The sequence below is a fragment of the Stegostoma tigrinum genome, chromosome 22 (genome assembly GCF_030684315.1).
Source record: "Stegostoma tigrinum isolate sSteTig4 chromosome 22, sSteTig4.hap1, whole genome shotgun sequence".
Taxonomy (NCBI): Eukaryota; Metazoa; Chordata; class Chondrichthyes; order Orectolobiformes; family Stegostomatidae; genus Stegostoma; species Stegostoma tigrinum.
Window position 1 is genome coordinate 46,313,123 of NC_081375.1, and position 25,018 is coordinate 46,338,140.

At 45.7% G+C, this 25,018-nt stretch overlaps 1 protein-coding gene across 7 annotated transcripts in view; it reads right to left on the reverse strand.

Moving 5' to 3' along the window:
* LOC125463787 (myosin-16) overlaps positions 1-25,018 on the reverse strand; it is a 298,842-nt gene that overhangs the window by 168,899 nt on the left and 104,925 nt on the right. For 2 of the 7 annotated variants that reach the window (XM_048555484.2, XM_048555483.2), the window contains exon 2: positions 23,065-23,286. The exons of 3 other annotated variants lie outside the window; for them this stretch is intronic. In XM_048555484.2, coding sequence (XP_048411441.1) covers positions 23,065-23,286 — 222 coding nt within the window. Of the gene's footprint in view, positions 1-10,566; positions 10,650-22,873; positions 22,926-23,064; positions 23,287-25,018 lie in introns of those variants that run through there. 2 more of the 7 variants (XM_048555487.2, XM_048555488.2) reach the window with 2 other exon arrangements.

Genomic DNA, 25,018 nt, shown 5'->3' on the forward strand with positions numbered 1-25,018 from the left:
AAAACTGCTATTTTAAATGAGTAGAAATAATGGAAGCTCCACATTTTGAAAAAGCCTATAATAGATTGCTTACCCATACAGCCTCAAGCTATGCAGTGACCACAAAAACACCATAGAGGTACGTTCAATAAGCATGGCCAATTCAAATCACCAGCAAAACGAAAAAAGACGATTTATCTGTGGGAAAAAAAACCCTTCTCTTTTTCCATGTTCAGCTCGGACAAAGTTTCCAAACAGTAATTCCTCCATATCATAACAGAGGCAAAGAGGAAGCAAATGGAAACTCAAATTTCATTAGTTTTCAATCTGCTTCCTGTGAGGATTCAATCCACAATCCCAGAAAAGAAAGACAGGAGTCTATGCCTGCCAATCCATAGTATGAATGTATGCAAACCCCCTTTAGCTTTTCCATGGACTGTCTGAGAATCAAGTCAGCTGTCCAAACCAACTAAGATTATAAACATCTTAAACACTGGTTGTAATCAAGTAAACATCCTGCGGTTTTGCACAGTTTATTTCAAGGTTTGTTATACAGAAAATGTAGACTCATACACAGGCACACACACAAGAAATCAGAGGACATTTTGGCATTTGTGTGAAATTTGAAAGCTGTTTACACAATTCAGTGCGCAAAGAAGCAGGTGGCAAATCTGTATTCTACACAAGTGCCATGAAGAAACTCAGGCTAAGTTCAAATTTAAGTTGTTAAACATTTCTCTTCAGTTCGATCTCTTTTTGCTGCTATTCAGCCTAAACCCAGTCTGTCACTGAATTAGACCGAAGAAGCCTCAAACTAGTGGCAAACAAAATCCCAAGCCTCAGCCGCTGCTTTTGATTTAATGCCCGAAGAATCAAAACATGGTGATTTGGATGGCTTTGCTTATGAAAAAATTTTGAGTCAGCACTGGGGCACACTTCTGACAACCCTTTTTAAAACAGAGCTTGGTGCGATGAACGTTTGTCATATGTTATTGTTATTTGGAAAGTTAGTTTTGAAAGTAGAGATAAGCAAGTTTTTGGTTTTCAGTTCTGTGAACTTGATTTGCTATTTTTACCCCCAAAACAAAAAGTGATCAAAAAAATGCGATAACAAAGTGTGGAGCTGGAGGAACACAGCTGGCCAGGCAGCAGACGAACAGGAAAGCAGAGGTTTTCAGTCCAGACTATTTTCTTTAGAAAATGGTATTTAAGAAAGGAATTATTTTCAGTAGTTCTCAAAGCAACATTTTCAACAAACTGTGTGACCTACATTCAATCACTGTAGAAGCTACACTGTTTGCTGGATGTGAGTTTGCTCGCTGAGCTGGAAGGTTAGTTTTCAGACGTTTCGTCACCATTCTAGGTAACATCAGTGAGCCTCTGACGAAGCGCTGCTGTTATGTCCCGCTTTCTATTTATCTGGTTAGGTTTCCTTGGGTTGGTGATGTCATTTCCTGTTCTTTTTCTCAGGGGATGGTAGATTGATTTGGAGCCAATGTGTTTGTTGATGGAGTTCTGGTTGGAATGCCATGCTTCTAGGAATTCTCATGCATGTCTCTGTTTGGCTTGTCCTAGGATGGATGTGTTGTCCCAATCAAAGTGGTGTCCTTCCTCATTTGTATGTAAGGATACTAGTGCTAGTGGGTCATGTCCTTTTGTGGCTAGTTGATGTTCATGTATCCTGGTGGCTAGCTTTCTGCCAGTTTGTCCAATGTAGCGTTTGTCACAGTTCTTACAAGGTATTTTGTAGATGATGTTCATTTTGCTTGTTGTCTGTATAGGATCTTTTAAGTTCATTAGCTGCTGTTTTAGTGTGTTGGTGGGTTTGTGGGCTACCCTGATGCCAAGGGGTCAGAGTAGTCTGGCAGTCATTTCGGAAATGTCTTTGATGTAGGGGAGAGTGGTTATGGGTTCTGGGCCCGTTTTGTCTGTTTGTTCGGGTGTGTTGCTGAGAAATCGGCGGACTGTGTTCATAGGGTACACATTCTTTTTGAATACGCTGTATGGGTGATTTTCCTGTGCTCTGCGTAGTTCCTCTGTGCTGCAGTGTGTGGTGGCTCATTGGAATAATGTTCTAATGCAGCTTCGTTTGTGGGTGTTGGGATGTTGCTCCTGTAGTTCAGTATTTGGTCCGTATGTGTTGTTTTCCTGTAGACGCTGGTTTGAAGTTCCCCATTGGCTGTTCGCTCTACTGTGACATCTAGGAATGGCAGTTTATTGTTGTTTTCCTCCTCTTTTGTGAATGTTATGCCAGTAAGGGTATTATTGATGGTCTTGAAGGTTTCCTCTAATTTGTTTTGTTTAGTGATGACAAAGGTGTCATCCACGTAGCAGACCCAAAGTTTGGGTTGGATGATTGGCAGAGCTGTTTGTTCGAGTCTCTGCATTACTGCCTCTGCTAAGAACCCTGATATCGGAGATCCCATGGGTGTACCGTTGGTTTGTCTGTAGGTTTTGTTATTGAAAGTGAAGTGGGTGGTGAGGCATAGGTCCACTAGCTTGATGATGTTGTCCTTGCTGATGAGGTTGGTGGTGTCTGGTGAATGTGCCTTTGGTTTTTCTAATAGTGTCATCAGTGTTTCTTTGGCCAGGTTGATGTTGATGGATGTGAACAGGGCCGTTACGTCAAAGGAGACCATTATTTCATCCTCTTCTATCTTGGTGTCTTTGATGGTGTTCAGAAATTCTTGGGTTGAGTCAATGGAGTGGCGTGAGTCTTCTGCTAGGTGTTTTAGTCTTTGGTGTAGGTCCTTTGCTAATCTATACGCTGGTGTTCCTGGTAGCGACACTATGGGTCTGAGGGGGGCTCCTGGTTTGTGAATTTCTGGTAGTCCGTAGAAGCGTGGTGTGTTGGATCCATCTGGTTTCATTTTTTGGAAGTCTCTCTTGTTTAATTCTCCAGATTTTTGAAGTTTTTTGAGTAAGGCTTTGATCGGGTGCTCTAGTTGTGGGGTCGGGTCTATCACCACCTGTTGGTAAGTGTCGGTATCTGCAAGCAGTGCATTCGCTTTCGCAATGTAGTCTGTTCAGTTTAAAATGACTGTCAAGCGTCCTTTGTCTGCAGGTAGGATAACCATGTTTTTATCTTTTTTGAGTCCTTTTAGGGCATTCCTTTCTTGTGTATTGAGTGCGTTTTCTTCCCTTTTCCTGCTTAGTGTTGGTGTGACTGTCTGTCTGATGGTTTGCTGGGTTTCTTCTGTGAGTTTGTTGTCTTTCAGTGTTGTTTCTAACACCACTTTGATTGGGACAACACATCCATCCTAGGACAAGCCAAACAGAGACACGCACGAGAATTCCTAGAAGCATGGCATTCCAACCGGAACTCCATCAACAAACACATTGGCTCCAAATCAATCTACCATCCTCTGAGAAAACGAACAGGAAATGACATCACCAACCCAAGGAAACCGAAACAGATAAATAGAAAGCAGGACATAACACCAGCGCTTTGGAGGCTCACTGATGAGGTTACCTAGAATGGTGACGGATTATCTGGGAACAAACCTTCCAGCTCAGTCAACCAGCTTACATCCGGAACAAAATAAAGACCCACTCTTTTGTGGACCGAGAGGAGGAGAGCGCTGTGTTGGAGGTGGAAGGAAGACGTCGGGTTGGCTGTGCACCCATGCAACCGGTGGATCTTAATGCTGGCTTCGGCCTAACGCTGGTTCAGGGGAGCAGCCAACCTGCAACGATGGCTGCAGCAAGTGCTCGTGCCCCAGGTCAGGGGATCCGGAACACCATCTGCGTTTCCGTGAAGAAGGTGGATGAAGGTGCACCTGTAGACCGCACCTTCTTCATGAAGAGGGTCCTGTTGGACTGTTGTGGGTTTGCTGCTGTGGACATTTACTGCCTGCAGGATGTCCCCGGAGGAGGTTTTTACGATGTAACCTTCAGGAGTGCCAAGCTTTGCGAGCGCTTCCTGGAGGTTTTCAAGGAGAAAGGAGGTGAGGGCCCCCTGTCTGTATTGACCGCTGTCCCGCTGTTCGTGATGCCAGCGCAGAGGAGCCGTATGGCGATGTACAAAAGTACAACCCGCATGTGCCTGCAGTTGATGTCCTGACCTTCCTTGGAAGGTACGTGAACCTAACCAACATCATGGACCCCTTTGGCATCTGGACCAGTAAGAGGCAGGTCAAGGTGACGCTGAAGACGGGCGCGGACGGGAACATTGTACACCACCGTCCAGCTTCGCGGTCAGCGGGAGCAAAGGCTACCTGACATACGCAGGGCAACCTAAAGTCTGCCATGCCTGCGGTAGGTCAGGTCAAGTGGCGGCCGACTGCAAAGCCACCATCTGCAGGAACTGCAGGGAGGAGGGACACCTTGCAAAGGATTGCCCAAAAGAAAAAAGCTGCAACTTTTGCGGAGAAGTGGGCCACCTCTACAGGGCATGCCCGCGGCGGGGGACCACCTACACCCAGGTCGCCGGTAGGGGCAATGCGGGGCCAGCCCCTCCCAGAGGAGAGGAAGGCACCAGGGCCCTGCAAGGACCCCACTAATGTGCAGGAGGGCCAGGTTGTGCAGGAGGGCCCAGCCCCGCAGGATGGGCTCGAGGCCAGCAAAGCACCCCTCCGGGCTCCACTCCCCCACCGACAACCCGGAGTCGATGGAGGCGGCGACAGGGGAGTGGACAACGGTCCGAAAAGCGAGGAGGAAGGCGTGTCAGCGGATCCAGGAACCGCAACCATCAGGCGGGAAGAGGCAGCTACAGGGGGGCTATAAGAGGTCCTCTGACAAGGGGGATTCGGAGGGGGACGGCCCGAAGCAGAAGCTAATGATCTCAAGGGAAAAGAAAAGCAGCACCCCGCTTCCAGGTGACAGGAGGCGTCCTGAGGCTCCCTCCGACACCCAGTTATGTGCTGCTGGGGCCCTGGAGAAGCCCCCGGAACTTCCAGGCGGGAAGGAGGAAACAACGTGTCCCCAGCCTGACCCAGAGCTGGACTCTCCTACCTCCGTACCCCCGACTGGGGGGATGCCACCCGGAAGGCAGCACGGATGTGTTCCTGAGCCCAGAAAGCGTCCAGCAGTTCGCCCAGGCAATGGGGGTTGGGGCTGGACCTTGGACTTGGGGAGGGTACTGCGGTCACTGCCCACAATGGGTGTACGGGTTGCGAGCATTAATGTGCGCAGCGTCAAGTCCACCGCAAGATGTGCGTCCACGTTGGCCTACCTGACCACTGTCAAGGCGGACCTCCGGTTTCTGCAGGAGTGCAGAATACCGCACCTCAGCAGGTACGGGAAATAGACCGGCGCCTGGACCTGTGGGCCTCCAATCTGGTCGGGGGGTAACGACTGTCGGTCCTCAGGCCTGGCTATTCTGCTGCGTGGGCGCAACTTCACCATCTCTCAAGTTCAGGAGGTGGTGGCGGGGGGGTGGGGGGTGGGCGCCTCCTAGTGGCTGATGTCACCTACAGGAACACTCCCCTGAGGTTGATCAACGTGTACACCCCAACGGTACGGAGTGAGCGGTTGGCCGTCCTGCAGCGGCTTCCACCCCTGCTGGCTACGTCCAGGCTGGTCAACCTAGGCGGAGACTTCGTGTGCATCATCGATGCAGATTGAAGATCCGGCGTGGGAACAGCGGGGGGGTGGGGGGGGAGTCAGCTGGACGTCCAGATTCCTGATGGGCACGGTGAAGGACGCCAAGCTGCTCGACGTCTTCAGCACCCCTCCAGACGGAGTGCAGCGGAGGTACACCTGGTCGTGGCCAGATGGGTCTATCCGCTCAAGGATAGACTTCCTGTTTGTGTCAGGGGCGTTCTCGGTCAGGTCCACCAGCGTTGAGCCGGTGTTCTTCTCTGACCACTGCCTCCTGCTGGCCAACTGTCACTTACAGGACGACCAGCAGGCCAGCAAGGGGATGTGGAAGCTCAACACGACTCTGTTGACCCCAGAGAACGTTCGAGGAGCTTAAGAGGGATTACACCAGTTGGAGAACCCCTCTTTGAGTCTCCGGGCGACTGGTGGGAGACGGTGAAGGAGAACATCAAGAGGTTCTTTGTCCTCAAGGGTGTTCGGAAGGTGAGAGAGAGGCAAGTAAAGCTGTTGCGACTCCAGAAAAGGGTGCAGAACCTGCTCCTTCTGCAGTTGATGGAGGGTCGATGTCACAGAGGGCCTCCGCGAGGTGAGGGGCCAGCAAGCCTCGCTCTTCGCTGCGGAGGCCTCCAGGACAATCTTTTCCGGCCCAGGGTCCACTCCGTGGAGCAGGACGAGACATGCTTGCGTTTCTTCTTTCAGAAGGTGCACAAAGAGAACTCTGTGCTTAGCCGGCTGAAGGAGGATGATGGCTCGGTGACGTTGTCTCGGCCCGACATTTTGAGGATCAGCAGATCCTTCTCTGCCGGACTGCACGACACAAAGCCCATGGACAGCAGGGCCTCCGAGTCGTTCCTGACGGCACGAGGGAGCGGCTGGACCGGCCGATATCCCTGGACGAGCTGACCACAGACCTCAAGTCCTTGGAGAGGAATAAGACTCACGGGAGCAACGGCTTACCGGTCGAGCTGTATTCCGCTCCGTGGGACCTGGTCGGCCTGGACCTGCTGGAGGTGTACGATAGTGCGCTTCGGGCAGGGGAAATGTGCAAGTCCATGAGGAAGGGCATCATCACCCTCATTTACAAGAGGAAGGGGGAGAGGGAAGAAATTAAGAATTGGCATCCCATTTCACTCTTGAACGTGGACTACAAAATCCTGGCCAAGGTCATTGCCAACCGGGTCAGGTCTGTCCTGGAGTCAGTGATTCACCCTGACCAAACCTGTGCTGTGCCGGGCGGGAAGATCGCTGAGAGCCTCGCGCTCATCAGGGATACGATCGCCTATGTGCAGGACAGGCGGGTGGACACCTGCCTCGTCAGCCTGGACCAGGAGAAGGCCTTCGACAGGGTCTCTCATGCTTACATGAGGGACATCCTCTCCAAATTGGGGTTCGAGGAGGGCATCCGCAATTGGATCCGGCTGCTCTACACCAACATCGTTAGCGCAGTCTCGATCAACGGGTGGGAATCAGACAGTTTTCCTGTTAGATCTGGAGTCAGGCAGGGCTGCCTGCTCTCTCCTGCCTTGTTCGTGTGCTGTGTGGAGCCCTTCACCACATCCATCAGGAAGGACGTGAGCCTGAAGGGCGTGACTATCCCAGGCAGTGGAGGCCTTCAGGTCAAGACCTCCCTGTACATGGACGACGTCGCCGTCTTCTGCACCGATCGTCGGTCGGACAGTAGGCTGTTGGACATCTGCGGCCAGTGTGAACTGGCCTCGGGTGCCAAAGTCAATAGGGGTAAGAGCGAGGTTATGTTCTTCGGGAACTGGGACGACCGCTCCTTCATCCCCTTCACCATCAGGACCGACTAACTGAAGGTGCTGGGTGTTTGGTTCGGTGGAGCTGGGGCGTGCACTAAGACTTGTGGGGAGCGTATCACCAAACTGAAGCAGAAGCTGGGCAGGTGGATGCTCCGGTCCCTCTCTATCGCGGGTAAGAACCTGGTTGTCAGGTGCGAGGGGCTTTCGGTACTGTTGCATGTGGCGCAGGCCTGGCCTATTCCCTGGACCTGTGCCGCTGCGGTCAGCCGGGCCATCTTCCACTTCATTTGGGGGTCGAGGATGGACCAGATCCGCAGGGACACCATGTACAAAGACCTAGAAAATGGGGGAAACGGGGTACCGAACGCCACCCTCGCCCTGATGGCTACCTTTGAGTGCAGCTGCATCAAGCTGTGTGTAGATCTTCAGTACGCAAACACCAAGTGTCACTACTTACTGAGGTTCTACCTGTCCCCGGTGTTGCGAAGGATGGGCCTGGCCTCATTGCCGTGGAACGCTCCGAGTAGTTGGACCGTCCCTTACCACCTGTCCTTTGAGGAGAAATTTTTGAAAGGAAACACCTTTGACCACAAGGCCGTCAGGCAGTGGTCAGCACGTAGTATCCTCGAGACCATTCGGGAAAAGGAGAGGGTGGGTCCCATCGTGTGGTTCCCCACGCTGACTGCCAAAGTCGTTTGGCAGAATGCCTCATCGCCAGAACATTCAAACAAGCACAAGGACATTGCTTGGCTGGTGGTGAGAGGGGCTCTGCCAGTGAGATCCTTTATGCATGCCCGGAATCTCTGTGCCACCGCATGTGCCCTCGAGGCAGCTGCGGCGGGGACGAGACTGTCGATCACCTCCTTCTGGAGTGTGCCTATGCGCAGGAGGTCAGGAGGGGGATGCAATGGTATTTGTTGAGGTTCGTCCCGAGCAGCTCTGTGATGCGGGACTCCGTGCTCTGTGGGCTCTTTCCCGGGACGCACACCGAGACCAACATCAACTGTGCCTGGAGGACCATCAATGCGGTGAAAGACTCTCTTTGATCTGCCCGCAACTTGCTGGTCTGTCAGCTGAAAGAACTGACCCCGACCGAGTGTTGCAGACTGGCGCACTCCAAGGTCCGGGACTACATGCTGAGGGGCGCGCTAAAGCTTGGGGCAGCCGCTGCCAAGGCGCGGTGGGGAAAGACCACCGTTAGAAACCCCTCGTCCAGAACGGAAAAAAGGGCCCTATCTGGTAACTGGGCCCAGTTGGCGCCTTCCCCAACTGGTCAGGGGGCCCAACGGGGGCTGTGCGGGGAGACGACTGCCGGGGTATTTTCTTTGCTTTGGTTTTTTTCTTTTGTTTTTTTTCCTTTCGTTGGTGTACGTACCCCCGGGTAACCGGGAGCAGCTTGCATGACTGGGTAGGTGTATAAATATGTTTTATTTTTTGTACTTCTTATGAATAAAGTATATTTTTTCAAATGAAAAAAAAGTGACGAAACGTCTGAAAACTAACCTTCCAGCTCAGCGAGCAAACTCACATCCAGAACCTCAACCTGAGCTACAAATCTTCTCAAAACTCGCTAACACTGTTTGCTGTCAGAGTGGACATATTTTCTGCTATTAACACCTATTTTTCATCTCCATCACTCCTCTGCAACCATCAGCACCACCTTTGCCATTTGCTCTTTGCATCCTCACCAACTATTCCACTTGGTTCTCTCCATCCACCCTCCCACTCCTTCATCAATAGCCTAAAACCCACATTTTCTACCTCCTTCAGTTCCAAGGAAAAATGAAATTAGACTCTGAGCATTAACCCTGCTTCTGTCTCCAAGGATGTTGTCAGACCTGTTGCATTTCTTCTGCACTTTCTGGCTTTATTTCAATTCTCCATTACCTGCAGTACTTGGTTTTCATTTGAACTGAATTTTAATAGCACAAAGTTGAGATTTTAGAATATTAAACGGAGGACAGAGGTCAGAAAGAGTTTCAGTTCAGAAGGTCCAGATCAATGGACATTATGTCTAGCCAGTCAAAATTGCTGGAAAATGCCTTGATTTATTTCCCCACAGAGTTTAATAAGAGTCAGAGAGGTAACCTCACTTCATGGGTCTCAGGGAGAGACCATAACACAGAGAAACACATCTCATGAATAAGAAGAAATTCACGTGACTTCGTCAGCCGAGTAAGAAATTTTAGAGAGTGAAAATAGAAGCAATATTTCACTGGGATTGAGAATCTGTAAAGGATATTGCTGAGAAAAGAGCTAAAATGTTTCTTTATGCATTTGCTTGTTATGTAATTCCTAATTAAATTAAAGCAGTTTATTCTTCTTCAACATAATTAACTTTGATGCTCTTTTTTAACAAGGTGCATCAGCAATGTCTCGAGAATGTATTCAGCAGCTGACCACCATGATAGCCAAACAATAAAATTAAAGACTTAGAACCAGAGAGCCCCTACAATGCAATAAGAGGCCATTCAGCTCATCAAGTCCACACCAGCCCTCCAAACAGCATGCCACCCAGACCCAGATTCCTATTCCTATAACCCCGCAATTCCTGTGGCTAATCCACTTAGCCTGCACATCCCTGGACACTATGGATAATCCATGTGGCCTGCACATCTTTGGACTGTGGGAGGAAAATAGAGCACCTGAAGGAAAGTGATGCAGACATGGGGAGAATCTGCAAACTCCACAGAGAAGACAATCGCCAAAGTGGAAAGGAACCTCAATCCCTGGCACCATGAGGCAGCAGCACTAACCAGTGAGCCATCATGCCACCCCAAGTTACAGTCCAGCAGATCAGGTTTCACCCCAGAATTTGATGTGTGCAACATTACCATTGACTGGGATCAGTGCTAATCTTCCTTCACTGTGGTGGCATGAGCTTCAGTAACTTCGGGGGACAGGCATTCAGTAGAAGGCTACCTCGTAGAATGAGGAGAGAAGAAAAAAAGCCACAACTTTTTCACGCCAATGTAAATAGTTGGACTGCAGTACTGGAAGCTTTACTTGGCATCCATCTGTTCTATTTCTGAATTGGGAACACTTCATTCTGGGTGTCCAAAATAAAAACTGTTCCATTTTCCCAGAACTAACATTCTTCACATTAATACAGACAAAATTTGTCCAACTGAAGAAAAACATTACTGACATTAACACGAGACAACACAGGGAGTTCAGTCTCCCTGTGGTACATTAAACTACAGGCTTGCTGCCTCAATTCAAATGTGTTACTGAACTGGGGCAGGGAAGCTGCTGTGTAAAACGCAATCCGAGTCAAATGACTTACTGCATTCCAGAACATTCAGAGCATAAATTATTTGAACGAGGTCCCTCAATGGCTCGGCGAGTTTGACAAGTGGCAGACAGGCTATGATTGCTTAGGGTAATGTCCCTGGCTGACCCCACTCAGTCAGGCCTCCCCAGTTGCCCTCCGTACTCCTGTGTTCAAGAAGGGAAAAGAAGTCAGAATAACTCTGCTGGAAATGGGAGGGATGTGGAGAAAAAAGGACAAGATCAGGCCTAGCTTTACACTTCTTAAGATCAAATAGCATGCAATATTCAGACATAAAAAAAGACTGCTTGGTTGCACTATGCCATAATCCAACAAGAAATAAACACTTCCAGAGGTAGGAAGAAGTATAAAAGATGCAGGAGCTTTTCAATCTACTCATGCAAAGTGGCTGCGGAATACTGTTTCACAGAAGGTCAATAACTGCCCTCATACATGAGTCAGTTAGAATGCAAGTGCATTCCTTTATTGCAAAGGCAATAGAGTATAAAAATAGAGATGACCCATTGCAGCTGTAAAGCCATTGTTGAGAACAGATCTAGAGTACTGTGCATGGTTATAGTCACCTTCCCTGGGAAGGGATAAACTCACATTGGAAGCAGTTCAAAAGAAGGCTCACTTTGAGGTGAAAGGGGTCATCTTATAGGTAAAAAGGGTGGAGTGGGCTGGGCTCATACTCATTGAAGTTTGGAAGAATGACTTTGTTAAGTGAAACAACGATTCTAAGGGAGCTTCAGATGGATTTCACATTTATTGCAGAATTGAGGAGGAATTTTAAATTTCTCAAAGTTTTTGGGCACGTGGAATTTCCACATTGAGGAGTAGAAGGTCATTGAGTATGTTCAAGGCTGAATTAGACAGAATTTTCATTGAGAAGGAAATCAAGGTTTTTTTGGGGGGGGCAGGGAGTAGGGGGTGAAGAGCATTCACTAGGCAGGAAAGTGGAGTTAAGGCCACATCTGATCAGCCATGTTCTTACCAATAAATGAAGTAGGCCCGAGGAGCTAAATGACATACTCTGGTTTCTCATGTTCGGATATGCTGGGCAGACAAACAATAGCAGACAGGTTGCACCCAATTTGTCATTAAGAGAAGAGACAAGCCAGAATGTTTTTGATCACATTACAAACCCACCCATGTTTTCAAGGACCACAGGTCAACCTTTGTCACATTGTCTGTTAGCTCATTATCCGCTACATCATTCTTTGGGTTGAAATGTTACCACAATCTTAATAAATAATGTAAACAACTGCAACAATAAAGGGCAAAATGGCACCAGCATCACAAAATGGCTCAGCTATGTCACAATTGGTAGCGGTCTCACCCAAGAGCTAGAAGGCTGTGGGTCAAACTCCCAAGGCTTGAGCACAAAATCCATTCCAGGCTCTTCACTGCAATACTGAGGTAGTGCTGCACTATCAGAGATCCCATCTTATGTATGAGCTGTTAAACATCGGCCCCTAGATTTAAAAGATCCCCCAGCACTTTAAGAAGGGCAAGGTACCCTGGCTAATAACTCTCCCTCAACCAACAATAGTGAAACAGAACATTTGGTCATTATCGCATTGCTGTTTGAGGGACCCTGCTGTGCATCAATTGGACATCATACAGTGACTGCACTCCAAAAGCACTTCTTTGACTGTGGAGTTCAGGAACGTCTTCAAGTCAAAAATCTACTGCAATCTGCAAGTTCTTTCCTTTCTTTAGCAAAAGAAAAAAAAAGTCATGCAAATTACACAAGTGAACACAAATGGTCAAGATGGTAAATTGTCAAGGAGGAAGACAGCGCACACGAGAGAGACAGCAAGCACACATAAAAGTGTAAACAACAGAGGGCAGAACAGGCTTAAGGCCAGGGAACCAAGCGGAGGTGGTGCTTAGAAAGTGGTCAAGGTGGTGTGTTTTAAAGCACAGTAGACAAGCTGCAGGTATCAAAGCCCAACAGTACCACAGGTCAAGTAATTGGGTTGCCTGCTGCAATGCAGTAGCTATGATGAAGCTTGGACCCCAGTTCGACAATAGGTAAAAATCAATTTACTCTAGTCACCCATTTCAGTGACATTGTTACACTGGAGCAGGCAGGAATAGAGCTTGGTCCTCCTGGCCTAGAGTTAGGGATGCTACTGCTATGCCATCAGTTACTTCTTATACACAAATCAATTAACATCCATCCACTCTCCCGCCTTAGTAGAGACCTAACCTCTATTACACTCCCTATCTCCACTCCACCAGGCTACTGTTTCAACTCTCATAAAATCTATTCCATCTGTAACTTTCCTCAATTCCAATGAAAGGTCACAGATCTGAAACATTAACACTTTTTCTCCATCCTCATACTTTCTGACTTGCTGAGTACTTGCATTTCACAGAAGTTATATACACATCGTGAATAACTCCACTAAATTGCTTTTCCTTCCATGGGAATGGAGCTGTCATCTTCAGTCTCAGTAACTAAACAAACAGTCACCAAAAGAGGGAAAATCACAAGGATTTATTCCAAAGAGAAAATTATTTTCCTTTAGTTTATTAAACATGATGTAACCTTTATTCGACCCAGACATTCTGAAGTTAAATCCGATTATTTATGAGCTTGATGCAGACAAAAAGCACATTAAATTAGATAAGGGTTATAGAGGTCTACAAACAAGATGGCAACATTACATAAGGAGCCTTAATACAACTACCCAGTCTACATTTAGCATGGCACTGAAGCAGCATCAATATTTGGATTGCGATATGTGGTTTACCTCAAGTGAGGCACCAAAAGAATTCAGCTAAAAGCGAGATGCACAGATGTTACTCATTGCTCTTCAAAATTTGTTTTTTTTTCCCCCCTGTAAAGATTCAGATGTGGTCTGCTTTCTATTGAACTAATGCTATCATATGACCTGGAAACCCACATTCCTTCTCAACCAGGAGTGAAGCAATGTCTGTAGCATCCAAAAGGATTTGAGTATGAATTAAACATCCACATACCCTAGAGGTACAGTAACTGGATGCACCACAAAACTGAATGATGGCTCTCAACATTGGAAAGATTTCTGAGCTACCCTTGAAGTTTACACTCAAAAAAAATTCACGTTTGGATAAAGTGCACATGAAGAAAAGTGACAAAGTAATACTCTGAAGTACCAAGAGTATAGGGACAGAATTTCTTTCATAGCTCATATCTTCATAAAAGCATGGTTTTGTTCTGGTCTCCCAAAGCCCAAATGAAGTTTACAGCAAGTGCTGCAAATGATTTGACTGCTGTTTCTCTGACACACGACGAGGTGAGAGATCGATTGCAGCGAGCTCAGTGACATGTGTTAACTGCAATGCTGTCAGCAATAAGGACCGAGCCTCATGAAGCGTCAATCCAGCCGCAAACAAAATGACTTTGCATCCAAATTTGACTCACCTTTTTTAAATTGTTGTCTGTTTCCAATTGAGTGTGGCAATGTCCGAGATGGCAATCTTTAAAAAGGAGGGCAAAATGATTATGGCCACACCTGCACTTTCATGCGGATGCAATGAATCCCAAGGCAGTGGGAAACAGAGCCAGGGAATTCTTATAATGCCCTCGGCAATATTTACATTATCCAGTTTTTATCACATGGCTATTTGTGCTAGCTCTCAGGTTCGTAACTACCACATTTCCTGCTGCAGTGACTCGGCTTCAGTTTCAGTTTTGGGACAGTGTTCCATCGGTACATGGTCTTTCTTTCCACTTTCACACATCAACAATGTAATTTGTAAGATGTGCCACCCATTTACACCTAGATAGGAGTAAACTTGTACCCGTTTACATTCTGATAATGGCGCCAAGTCTCTAGAAGCTCTGGCTTCACATTATCTTATAAACGGTCTTTAAGCTGAATGCTCATTTCATTGCTGAGAATAGCAGAAGGCAGGACAAATGTCAATAAACAACAGGGAAGAGAAAGTCAATAGGTTATCACAGAGACCCCTCCAACCCCCAGAGTCCGAAAGGTTCTCAACAGAGAATAAACCATTCTATAATGTAGGGAAAAGTATAGTTGGAGAAAGGGCAAGGGGCCAGAAATTCATTTAGCTAGTGCCCATTTTCATACAACACACACTAGTCAGAATTCCTCCGCAGTACGAGTGCCACCATAATACCTCTGCATTTTTTTCCCCCCTTTATTCTTTAACAGGATGAGGATGTCACTGGCTAGGCAGCATTTACTGTCCATCCCTAATTCAGAGTTCAGAGTCAACCACATTTCTGTGGCTCTGGAGTCACATGTAAGGATGGCAGTTTCCTTCCCTCAAGGACATTAGTGACAAGATGGGATATTTTTCCTGACAATCAGCAATGGATTCACGGTTATCATTAGATTCTTAATTCCAGATTATTTTTTCCAATTGAATTCAAATTCCACCATCTACCGTGACGGGATTCAGGCCCCAGTCTCTGGATTAACGATAATACCACTAGGCCATTGCCTCCCCTTTAGTAGAAAATCCAGCAATCCTTAGTAGGCTCACTGGAGACTGCCAGTAAAATAAAGCTCTAGTCCTTCCTAATTGTATATTAAACTATGTTTAATGGTATGTAGACGGTGAGGCTCCACAAGCCAAAACACTTTGAAACGGTGGTCGATGGATGTGGTAGTGTCTAATTATAATGTGTAGTCATGTAACTGAAGTGTGTGTAAAGACTGGCTTTGGATCGATCCTTCACAAATTTACTTTCAGAAACAGACCATGGCTGACCAGCCCGACTCCTCACTGGCCCCGCATTAAATCTTCAAGCAACTGCCGAGTGCCCAGTCCCCTCCTCTCCAAACAGGTACATGGCTACATTTTTAGCCAATGCCATAGAACAGCAAACAGGACCCAGGCTGACTCCAACCTCTCCTCCTTTTTCCGACCTCAATACTTTGAGCAGAGATGAGGAAATAAATTTGTGCCAGACATCATAAGGTTATAAGAAGCAGGATCAGAAGCAGGCCATTCAGCCCACTTGTCTGCTCATCATTCAACTGGATCAGGGCTGACCAGCTCTTACAAATACTGGTTTCTTTGCTGATTAAAACCCTACGTCTATCTTACCTTTGAAAGTACTTAACAAAACAGCCCTGACAGCCTTCAAAAGTGAAGCTTTTGACAGATTTACTACCCTCAGAAAAAATCCCCCTTGCTTCGGTCTTAAATGTACTACTCCTTATTAAGATTATGCCCTCTGATCCTAGACTCTCCTGGAAGGGAAAAGCAACCTCTCTACACCTATTAAGTCCCCCAAGAACTTTGTTTGTTTCAATAAGGTCACCTCTCATTCTTCAAGATTTCAATGAGTACAGGTCCAACTTATGTGACATCTCCTTATAAGACGATCTCTCAATATCTGGTATCAGCTTAGGCAGACCCTCTGAACTTCTGCTAACGTCAGGACATCTTCCTCAGATGAAAGGGACAAAAACCATTCACCATTTTCCAACTGTGATCTGAGTAATACTTTGTATAAAATTTTGTTAAATCTCCCAACTTTTATTATGCATTCTCTTTGAAATAAAAGCCAAAGTGCTATTTGCTTTCCCCATTACCTATTGAGCTCGCATGCTAGCTTTTTCGGGTTCATGCACAAGGAATCTCAAATCCCCATCTGTAGCTTTTGGCAGTCTTTCTCCAGAATCGATAATATTCTACTCCTTTATTCTTCCTGCCTATGATCATAACTACACATTTTCAGATATTATATTCCATTTGCCAAGTTTTTGCCTACTCGCTTAACCTATCCAAATCTCTTGGGAGATTATTATCCCCTCCTCTTGCGTTCCCACTTATTTTTGTCATCTGCAAACATGACTATGATACATTCACTTTCATCATCTAAGTTTTTGAATAGATATTGTGAATAATTGTAGCCCCAACACTGATCCCTGTGACACTTGACTCAGTACAGGTTGGCAGTCTATAAATTGAATCCAATAACCCAACTCAGTTTCGTATTAGCGAACCAATCCTCTATCCATGCTAACATAGAACCTCCAAAACCGTGGGCTTGTATCGTATTAAGTAGCCTAACTTGTGGTACCTTACCAAGTGCCTGCTGAAATTCCAAATACATTACATCCACTGTTTACCTGTTATTTATTGCGTTTGTTACCCCCTTAAGAAATTCTAGAACATTTGTCAGGCATGATTTTCCTTTTGTGAAGGTGTGCTGACTCAATTTGATAAGAAACTTGTTAAATTTTGTATCGCAGTGTGGTAAGGAATCAACGACAGGACTAAAACAGTAGGCATCAGCAATCTATACATTTGGCCAACAACTAAAAAGAAGCTAGACAACATTCAGCTCAAGACTCTGTGGAACAGCTTTTCGCTTTAAGTGTCTTGTAACTCCTTTTGTCCGTGAGCTCTCAGGGCCACTCAGACTATCCAGGCCACAAAGATAGAAACCTCACCAGATTTCTTGGGCCACTGCTTCTATTGGATACTCCACAGATAAAATATGAAGTAGGTCAAGAAAAAATCAACCTTATATTGAATCATGAGTAATATCGAAATGAACTAGTCAAGGAAACCCAATCTTAAACATTCACAGAATTATATCGGACTCAAAACATAATCTTGAGCTTCCCTCTCCCCACCCCCAACACAGGTTGCCAGACCTGCTGACTTTCTCCAGCAATTTGTGTGCTTATTTCTCAAGTAATTGTTGTCTATCACCATTTCACCTCACTGCACTGGGAATTGAATGTTCTTCAGACGTATCATAATTTGAGAAAAGCCATAGATATCCCAATGGATATTTAGTTTTACCCAGCATGACTGAATAAGTCCAAATACTTCTCATAATACAACAACATTCAAAATTCCTTAATACCTGTTCTAAAATGGCAGAAAAACCAACAAAGCACAATTGGCTTTGCTGACTTCCCTGATTCATCCATGGGACTGGGATATCATTAGCAAGGCCAGCATTTATTACCCATCCCTAATTGCCCTGGGGGCAGTTAAGAGTCAACCACATTGCTGTGGGTCTGCAGTTACATGTCGGCCAGACTAGGTAAGGATGGCAGTTTCCTTCCCTAGAATGCCACCGATGAACCAGATGGGGGTTTTTTTCTGACAATCAACATTGGATTCACGGTTATCATTAGACTCTTAACTCAGATTTTTATTTATTGAATTCAAATTCCACCTTCTGCCATGGCGTGATTCAAACTAAGGTCCCCCGAACATTTCCCGGATCACAAGATGAACAGTCCAGCAATAATACGGCTAGGCCATCACCTCTCCATCGCTGTTGACCAGAGCGACTTGTTACGTTATTTAAAGTCAACCATATTGCTGTTGATATGGTGTCACATGGAAGGCCAGACTAATGTGGGGAAGGCAGACTTCTTTCTACAAAAAGGATATTTTGAATTCCACTCACTTCCATATTGGGAACTGAGCAAATGTTCCAGGAACACTGGCCTTGGGTTTTGGATTATGAGACCAATGACACTGCCACTACACTACTGCTTCCCACCAGCATAAACTACAATGCCATGAAGGCACAGTTGACAAAGGGTGGCTTGTTGATGAAGTTTACCTAGCCAAGTGTTGACTATTATAAAAATTGTTAAGGTCTGATTTCAAAGATTACACACAACTCAAAAGTGTTATTTGGTCTTGTGGCTTCGTGACTGTTAAGAATGAAAGGGAATCTGGCCCACATTTAATTCAGTTAGATGCCCCCACCAATTATCAGACATTAAAGGAGATTCATCTGATTTCATAGAAAAAGCATTAAAAAAAACCAACAAATAGTAACCAATACAAATGCTCAGTTTCTTTTCCAAAGAGTTTGGCGGAGGGGAATTTGGACAGGTCAGCATAGAAATACACAGAAGAATTTGCCAAATTATACTAAGTTGAATTGCAGGGGAGCCACCAAAACTTTCCGGTAAAACCCAGCATTAAGATAACCGAGGAAGCCCCTACATCAACTGATTTGCGTATAGAAGCATCGTGTCAAAAATAAAACTCAATAATAGAATCAATCTGTCCACACCTTACAGTTTACAACCTTATACAGTAAAAGACAGACAAAACATTGCAAGTTAGCTCTGGAAAAGCTTAGTGTTCTTTTCCTGCCTAGCGTGCCATCACTGACTTAGTTGGCCATGCAGTCAAGTATAATTCTGTGCTTTATGAGTGTGAAATCCCACAGAGTGCCTATGAGGCTATAGTAACTGGGGAAATCAGCACCTGAGCATTCAACATATCAGGCTAATAGTCCTCCCTCATTTACTTCTCTGTTCTATGTTTCAAAAGTACCAGAGGTCATCCAGCAATTTGTTACATGTGGGTAGAAGCTCGATATGTGCAAAACAACGTGGTTCCTTGGACATGTCTTTCACAAGCAATGGTATCTTTGTGATGTCATCTATTTTGACCCATGCCCCACTGGAACACAAGGTCCCTTACTTTGCTTTCTACTAATGCACATTTCATCTACAATCTTAGAGGCAGCACAGTGGCACAGTGTGGCACAGAGGTAGCACTGCTGCCTCACAACTAGGAACCGGGTTCGATTCCACCCTCAGGCAACTGTGCAAACTCCACGCAGACATTCTCCCTGTGTCTGAGAGAGTTTTCTTGGGTGCTCTGGTTTTCTCTCACAGTCCAAAGACGTGCAGGCTAGGTGAATTGGCAGCGTGAAATGGAGGGGTACAGGGATATGAGGACCTAAGTCTTGGTCAGATGCTCTTTGGAGGTTGGTGTGGAGTCAATGATCTGAATGGCCTCCTTCTGTTTTGGTGTGATTCTATGATTTTTACATTAAAGAGCAACATGGTAAAACAATCTGGTTTCACCCACACTGAAATAGTCTCTTGGTGCATAACTATCTGGGCCGAGACCCCACACTGTCACTGCTGGCTTGCCTGTAACTCAATGCTCTAGCATGGCCTAAATTCACTCTGACTGTTCAGCTGTGTCACATGACAAGAGTGCAACAAATTCAGCTAACTTAGCATTACCAGTCTGCGACCTCTGACTATCATGGCCAACAAGAGTAGGCCACTTGGCCCTTTCAGTCCGAGATCATGGTCATCTGGTTTTAACCCCAACTCTGCAATGGTTTACAGTTTCACCACAGGTGGAGTTTCAAGTTATCCAAATTTGACCCACTGTGAATTCACTGCCAGGGTAACAATTGTGCCCTGTAAGTGATTCCATCCAGTCTCCTATTAATCTCATTTGGTTAAAACAAAACATACATTCGCATCGAGATAACAAGGTGTAGAGCTGGATGAACACAGCAGGCCAAGCAGCAGAGGAGCAGGAAAACTGACGTTTTGGGTCAGGACCCTTCAGAAAATCTGTAGGATCATCTGTAGGGACATCTGTAGGAGGTAGCTCCCTGCTGAGGGGGGACTGGTCTCATTATTTTTTTCCTTAGAATGTCTCCATTTGAACTCTCCCTGAATTTGGAGAGGTGCGACATTCCAGAATTTGTCTCCAGGCAACCAGCGAGCAGATACTAGCATTCCTCTTGACTGCATCTGCCAGTTTTTTTAACTAACACATGTTGGAATTAGGGTTCAGAATGGCTGCCCGGTTATGATCTGCTCAGCAAGGCATGCATTTCTAAATTACTCAATGCGACAGGCCTGGTGCTAGGCTCTGATGAGACTATTTTCCGTGCTGGGTCACTGACTGGAAGCTTTGCTCTGCTATGGGCGTGAGAATGCAGATGAGGAGGCGGGGCAGGTAACGTTGCACCACCCGCGGACATGCCAGCCTTCACCCCCCCCCCACCCCCGCGAGCTGTCAGTTTCAGGAACACCACGTTCAGTCCTGAATGGGCCGCTGCTCTCAAGTGGCAAGTAGCCAGCTTGAGTCATGTAAAGGCTTTTTCGGACCCTGATCAGGGGCCGCCTGGTCTGTCCTCACTATGGCGACCAGGGGTAGCTGTTCTTATTTCAAAAGTCACGAAAAAGTGTTGAGACGGCACCTTGGCTGGAGACACCCTCTTTCCCCATTACTTAAAGCTCAGGTTGTAGCAACTTCCATGTCACAGGGGCTTCCCAATGGCCACTCCAGCTTTGGGAGTCTGCTTGCCCACTGTCTGTTGGATGGGATGCCCTCTACCCAGTACTTGGCCAATTCAGGCAATGTATTGTGTCAGCTACCAACACAGTGCCACAGATCGCCTTTGACCTCGACTAGAGGTCCTGACATAAAGCACAAAACCCTGTCCCAGTCTCAGGGGTGTTGGGGATATGGTAGAATGGAATCAGGAACTGATGGACAATAAGCCGCGACTCGCTCCGTGAACTTGAATTGCTCACTTAGAAGTCTCTGTCTTGTAGATGTCCCACTTCTCCTGTGACTTGTTTGCTGGCGAATTCCCAGGCAGCAGCCCATCTCATGCACAGAACGCAGAATTTAGCAACAAGCAGATTCTTCAGGAATGGTGGAAATGGGAGGTTTTGTTTGAAAATATTGTTAGGGGGTGGATTCAGTTTTAAACTACAGAAAATGATACTGTGCCATGCAGTCTCTCGATATTATTTCGTCTAATTTAGGAAACGGTCGGTTATCAATAGGACTGGATTGATCCTGCTACAAGACCTGGGTTATGGGTCAACACTGTGAGCAGGCTGCTGAATCACTGCAATATACTTCCAGTGCTAGAACTTCAATTTAAATTCACCCCGTGCTGATAAGCAAGTCTCCCCTCTCTGCTGACAATGAACATCGCAACTGAAATAACTCTGGCTGCTTTAAACATACTTCAGAACGGTCCTACTTAATGAACGTCAAAAAGACCAGAGAGAACTCCCAATCTCAACTGATTAAGATAGTGAGGTGCTGAGTCTCAGAAATCAAAGCAGCCCCAGGTTCAATACAGACATGATGGCGGTTAGAATGGTACAAACAGCCTCACCTCCTTGGGTTCAGAAGGGGGAAATCCTGCAACATTGCTACTGATGTTGAATTAGTTTAGCATCGTGCTGGCGCATATAACTCGGCAGTCTGACTGATAATGCGCCAGTCAGTCGTGCAAACAATGAACACAGTCTGTTCCCTACGGGATTGCAACATCTGACAGCGTCAAAACAGAAACATCAGGTCGAAAATCCGGCTGTATGTTGCAGCATCTCTTGCATCCAGGATGCTGTTAAAAGCCACGTTATGGCTGTTGCTCAATGCATGACTTTCACTAATACCGCTAGAAATACCGCAGTGTGCTAATATCGCATTGCTAATTATCATGATTTGTTGCATCCAACATTTTAAGGTCAGTCGCAGTGGTCGTAGAACTGCTGCACTTCATCCCAACTGCCTGGACTAGTGGGAGAGGAGAAACAATAATCAGAGAAGGATCCTTTGCTTCCAACTAACAGTTTTCCCTCCTGAAACTCTACACGGAATGCAGTAGTGCAACTGCCTGTTCGTGAAGGATGTGGTGATGAACTTAAGGAATTGCAACTTCCCGACAGGGACTCCCTCATTCTCAGCTACAGGCATGATGAGGTGCTGTGTGCTATGTGCAAAGAAAGGCTGAGGATCAGCCAAGCCCGACACTTGTTTTGCGAGCAATATGGGTGATGTGGGCAAGGCTGGAGCGTCTGGGATATGGGTGATGTGGGCAAAGCATAGAGACAGGACAAGAAATCAGAGGAAGGGTGGAATAATAATAGAGAAGAATGTGAGAACAGGAAAAAAAATTAAAAGGGGCATTCAAAACAGGTGAACATTTTATTGTTTGGTGATCACTGCGCAAGAGTTGCCGTATCTACATCGCTGAACAACTTGTCTGAGATCGCCTCAGCATCTCCATGTCCTTTCCAAACAATACTCACACGTTATGACAACTTGTGTTTTCTTTCCAAAGCAAAAGTGCCTGTAATGATCTGAGGAATTAATGATTTGTCGACTAGTTAATGATACACTTCTGTTAGGTGGCATCAGGGTGGTAGACTTAATAAAGCGTTAGGCATCAATTCAAACAAAATCACTTTGCAGACAGAAGTGCAAATTCAATTCTTAAAACTTCTTTAACAGAAAACAGAAATATCCGGGTTGGTTTCCTGGCCTTATCAGAAGGCTGTTTAAATTTCTCCTTTCACAGATGCACAAGATTACAGTCCTGATTGCTGCTAGTTGCTTATCTCTTCAGGCATTCCCTAATCTCTTCACATTCTCTCTCTCTCTATCTAATGTCCTTCAAAATAAAAGCAAATCCTACCAACTTCCATTGCAACAAACTTCACGGATTCAATCCGAATTGAAACCACTCCACAAGCCCCAGAATAACTCGGTTCAAGTGCAAAAATGCACTGTCACATCTCACCCCAGAATCCCGCATATTGCAGAGGCTCATATCTGCAATGGACTAGTTACGCATTCGCCTGGGCTAATGATTGAATGAGTAATGTGCGCTGCGCTATCCACTCGCCTGTTTTAACCAAGAGGCTCAATCCTAGCACGGCGCTTCCCCTTTTAGCCCAATTAGTCTTGCGCATTTCACAGGTTTCCACCCACCTGCTTATCCGTTTCCACTTTGGTGAAGGTGGGCTCCAACTCTTCAACGTCCGTCTTGAGGTTGCAGCACTCGGTCTCCAGCTTGTATTTCTGGGTGCCCAGTTGAGCGGCACAGATCTCCTGGTCCAGCAGCCGTCCGTTCAGCTCCGCGACCTGAGCCTCCAACTGCAGTTTCACCTTCAGCAACTGCGTGCAGCGTTGCTCAATGTCAGAGAGGTTCCCCTGTGAAGATGATTGGCAGCTGTTCAGGGCAGGACTCTGATGATTTACAGGCTGCATTGTCTCTGTGTGTGCACAGAATCAGGGGGCTATGTGTGCGTGTGTGCGAGAGAGAGAGAGAGAGAGAGAGCTCTGTCAGCATTCCTTACTAAATGAAGACCAGGTTCCAATTCAGAACAGGAGAGTTGACTGTGCAAAGAAAGCCAGGCTGCCAAACCTCTTATTTTGCACTGACAGATCTAGTTACAACATCAACACACCGAACAGCTCACTTTCCGAAGGAAAATGCGAGCTCGCATCTTCTTGTACATTATCTATCTGCCTTTTCCACCTATTGCTTGACAGGGCAGCAAAACATAGTATCTATTCTGCAAAAAATCTCTTTGCGCGGACAAACATTGAAAAGAACTGCACGCTGTCCTTTAAAAGGACATTAAATACCGAGGCAAACGTACAGTGAATTCCAAACACATAGCTTTTTATAAATGCTGCACTGCTTATGTACCACTTGTCTTCTCTGTCTCTCACTGTAAAACTGCCAAACAAACAGGGGCTTATGTAGAATATCACCTGTCAAATATAGAAGGAGTAGCCAATGAGACAAATTTTCTTTTAAATTCAGTAAACATCTTAATAGTTATACAAAAAGAAATTTAAAATGGCATTTGACTTCTAATGTGCTCCTCCTGCCACCTGGTTCTCTTTCTTAAAAAAAATCACACTGCTGTTCAACCATACATTCCTTAATCAAGGGGAAATGGTGATATCACTGGACCAGTAAGTCAGAAAATTTGTCTGGGGATGCAAATTCAAATCCCACAACAGATGGTGGAATTTAAATTCAGTCAATAAAGCTGGAATTGAAAGCTAAACTGTAATGATTGCTATAAAAATCCCCATTGATTGTAATAAAAACTCATGGAGCAGCAGTAGTTGTATCCTTTAGGGAAGGAACTCTGCTGCTCTTTCCTTGTGTGATACTATCGCTTCATGATGTGTATTCTGTACTTTTTCACTGGAAGAAGGTTGACACAGAGATGCAGGGTAGTCTGCTCTAAAGTCAATAAACTAATGGTGAGGTCTTAGGTTTTATTTTAAGTTGGAACAATAGAAGCAACCTGAGTGGGTGGGGTCAAACTCCCACAGAATGAGGATTATTTTTAGTTTTATCCTACAGTAGCAGTTGCTGGAGTCTTGAAGCTGGATGTGGAAGATCTTACTCCTTTCTCTGTTATAGCTAAAAGCTGGGGCTCTCTTCTTGCTGTAAAATTGCATGTGAGACAATCTATTTTATTTGCCTTTGCCAAAGGAATGTTTGTGTAATGTTACTCTATTGGAACATTTAATTAGCAATAGTTATATATTATCTTGTTAAGCATTTCAATAGAGTTACGGTGAAGTGAATTCTTTTTATTTTGTCTGTAATTTAATTATAGTGTATATAATATTTTTTTTCAAGTCTGGTAGTTTGTCCAATTGAATCACATCTGGAATATAATAGCTTACATCGATCTTTAAAATAAGAAAAGGTTATAGTCTCGACTATCTTCTTAATGTATTTTGAGGTGGTTTGGTCTAGTCCATAGCAAACTGGGGGCTCTAGTTGGGATCAAAATCCCTAATTCCAGTTTGGGTTTAGGATTATAGGATTCAAAGCCAGTGAGTGGTGAGTGTTGGAGTTTTCTTCTTGGATGTTGAATTTCGTCAGTTTACACAGGGTGTGCCTTACTAATAA